The following is a 1,784-nucleotide window of genomic DNA, read 5'->3' as shown; positions in this document are numbered from 1 at the left end:
CTGGAGTGCCAAAGGTTCGCCACCACGGCTCTGGGACAAGCAAGCCCTGTTTAAAACTTGGCTCGGCTGTGGAGCTCTCTGGGTGAGACCCTGGGCCCGTCGCTTTCTCTCTGCCCAAACCGCATTACAGGGTTGTTGTGATCATTCAATGAACGAGGGAGTCACACGGTGCTCCCCCCAACCCCCCCCCCCCCCGCAGCATTCAGGAGGCTTGTGGCGTTGGAGGCCCCTCCTCCTGCCAAGTGTGCCTCAAAGGGCGGGTGTGGCCGCTGTCACCTTTTCCTCCTCACCTGGGAGGCCGCTGGCAACTTCTCCTACGCTTGCTGGAAGCTCCTGGGGTGGGGTGAGAAACTGGGAGCCAGAGGAATGCAAGTCACCACTCCTGCGGCCCCTGCTTGAGAAAGATGTTTACTCTGCGGGAAACTGTGTGGGCCAGGGATCGGGATCCGAGGCACACTTGGCTCCCTCCTCTCAGCTGCCCCCTTGGAGGAGACAGCAGCTTGCCAGGCGAGGCGTCGTGGTTAGGAGCAGGTGGACTCTAATCTGGAGAACCGGGTTGGATTCCCCACTCCTCCACCCAAGTGGCAGAGGCTTATCTGGTGAACCAGATGTGTCTCCGCACTCCTACATATTCCTGCTGGGTGACCTTCGGCCAGTCACAGTTCTCTCAGAACTTTAGCCCTGCCTACTTCACAAGGTGTCTGTTGTGGGGAGAGGAGCTTGCAAGTCACCTTGAGTCTCCTTACAGGAGAGAAAGGTGGGGTATAAACCCAAACTCCTCTTCTTCTCCGGCTGATCTCTGTTCTCTCCCCACCCCCAATTTTAGGAGAGGCCGACAGCAGAGACCTCAAACTGGCACCGAACAGCCTGCTCAGTCTGCCCCCCGCTTCAGTCACCACTCACGTGGTGTTCAGGAGGAAAGCGCCCGCCAGGAGGGGGCCTGCCCCCAAGGTCAGCCCCACCCAGGTGCTTCCTGAGTCAGACTTCAAGCTCCCTTGCAGGAGAGGATTCCTGTCACCCAGCCCCCCCAGCCAGGGGGCCACACGGAGGCCGGCCAGGAGGTTCCCCCAAGCAGGCCCGGCACCGGAGCTCCCTTCTGAGCAGACCGGGAACAGGTGGCCATGCCTCCCCGCTGCGATGCCGCCCCCTCTTGGCCCGCAGCCCAAGGTTTTTGCCAGCTCCAGGGGAGACTTCCAGCTGGCCCGGCAGGCCTTCTTGCCCAGGGGCATCGTCTGGATGTCGGTGCCGCTGGACTCCGAACCGGGAGCTCAGCCGGCGCCCCGCCTGCCTCCCAACATCTGCATCTTGACCTTGGCCATGATGATCGCCGGCATCCCCACAGTGCCGGTGCCGGGAGTTCGCGAGGAGGACATGATCTCGGCGGCCCAAAACTTTGTGGCAGAGAGCCTGCCGTCCGGCAGCGTGGACCAGGAGGGAGCCCCGCAGGGGGGGTGGGCTTCAGTGCCCCACCTGGGCCTCGCCTGCAAGAGAGACCGGCAGCGGAAGAGGGCGGCTAGCAGAAGCCTCTTCCCTCTTTTTCTAACCCAGCTGGAGAAGTAATGGGTGTGTGTGTGTGGGTGTGTCCTGTGCCTCTGCAGCTGGATCTGCACAGGTGACATAAAGGGATTACAAAAACCACTTTTTTCCGAGACCAGCTTATTGACTTCGTGGCCACACAAAGCCCCCCTCGCCACCTGAGTTCCCGCACCCCATCATGCAAGCCCAGACTGGGCTGAGAGGGGGCCAAGGAGGGCACCTCACCCAACCAGGTGCTCAGGAGCAGC

At 61.7% G+C, this 1,784-nt stretch overlaps 1 protein-coding gene across 1 annotated transcript; it reads left to right on the top strand.

Annotated features, from left to right (window-relative positions):
- Nucleotides 1-783: 783 nt before the first annotated feature.
- Nucleotides 784-1,560, top strand: SPATA25 (spermatogenesis associated 25; the record flags this gene model as incomplete). The annotated part of the gene is made up of 1 exon (XM_048498792.1): nt 784-1,560. A coding segment is annotated over one exon (777 nt), but the record flags the coding sequence as incomplete, so codon positions are not given.
- Between the last annotated feature and the right edge of the window lie 224 nt (nt 1,561-1,784).

The sequence above is a fragment of the Sphaerodactylus townsendi genome, linkage group LG05 (genome assembly GCF_021028975.2).
Source record: "Sphaerodactylus townsendi isolate TG3544 linkage group LG05, MPM_Stown_v2.3, whole genome shotgun sequence".
In the NCBI taxonomy this organism is placed as follows: domain Eukaryota; kingdom Metazoa; phylum Chordata; class Lepidosauria; order Squamata; family Sphaerodactylidae; genus Sphaerodactylus; species Sphaerodactylus townsendi.
The sequence above is the reverse complement of the archived record's forward strand: the minus strand, read 5'-3'. Positions and strand labels throughout refer to the sequence as shown.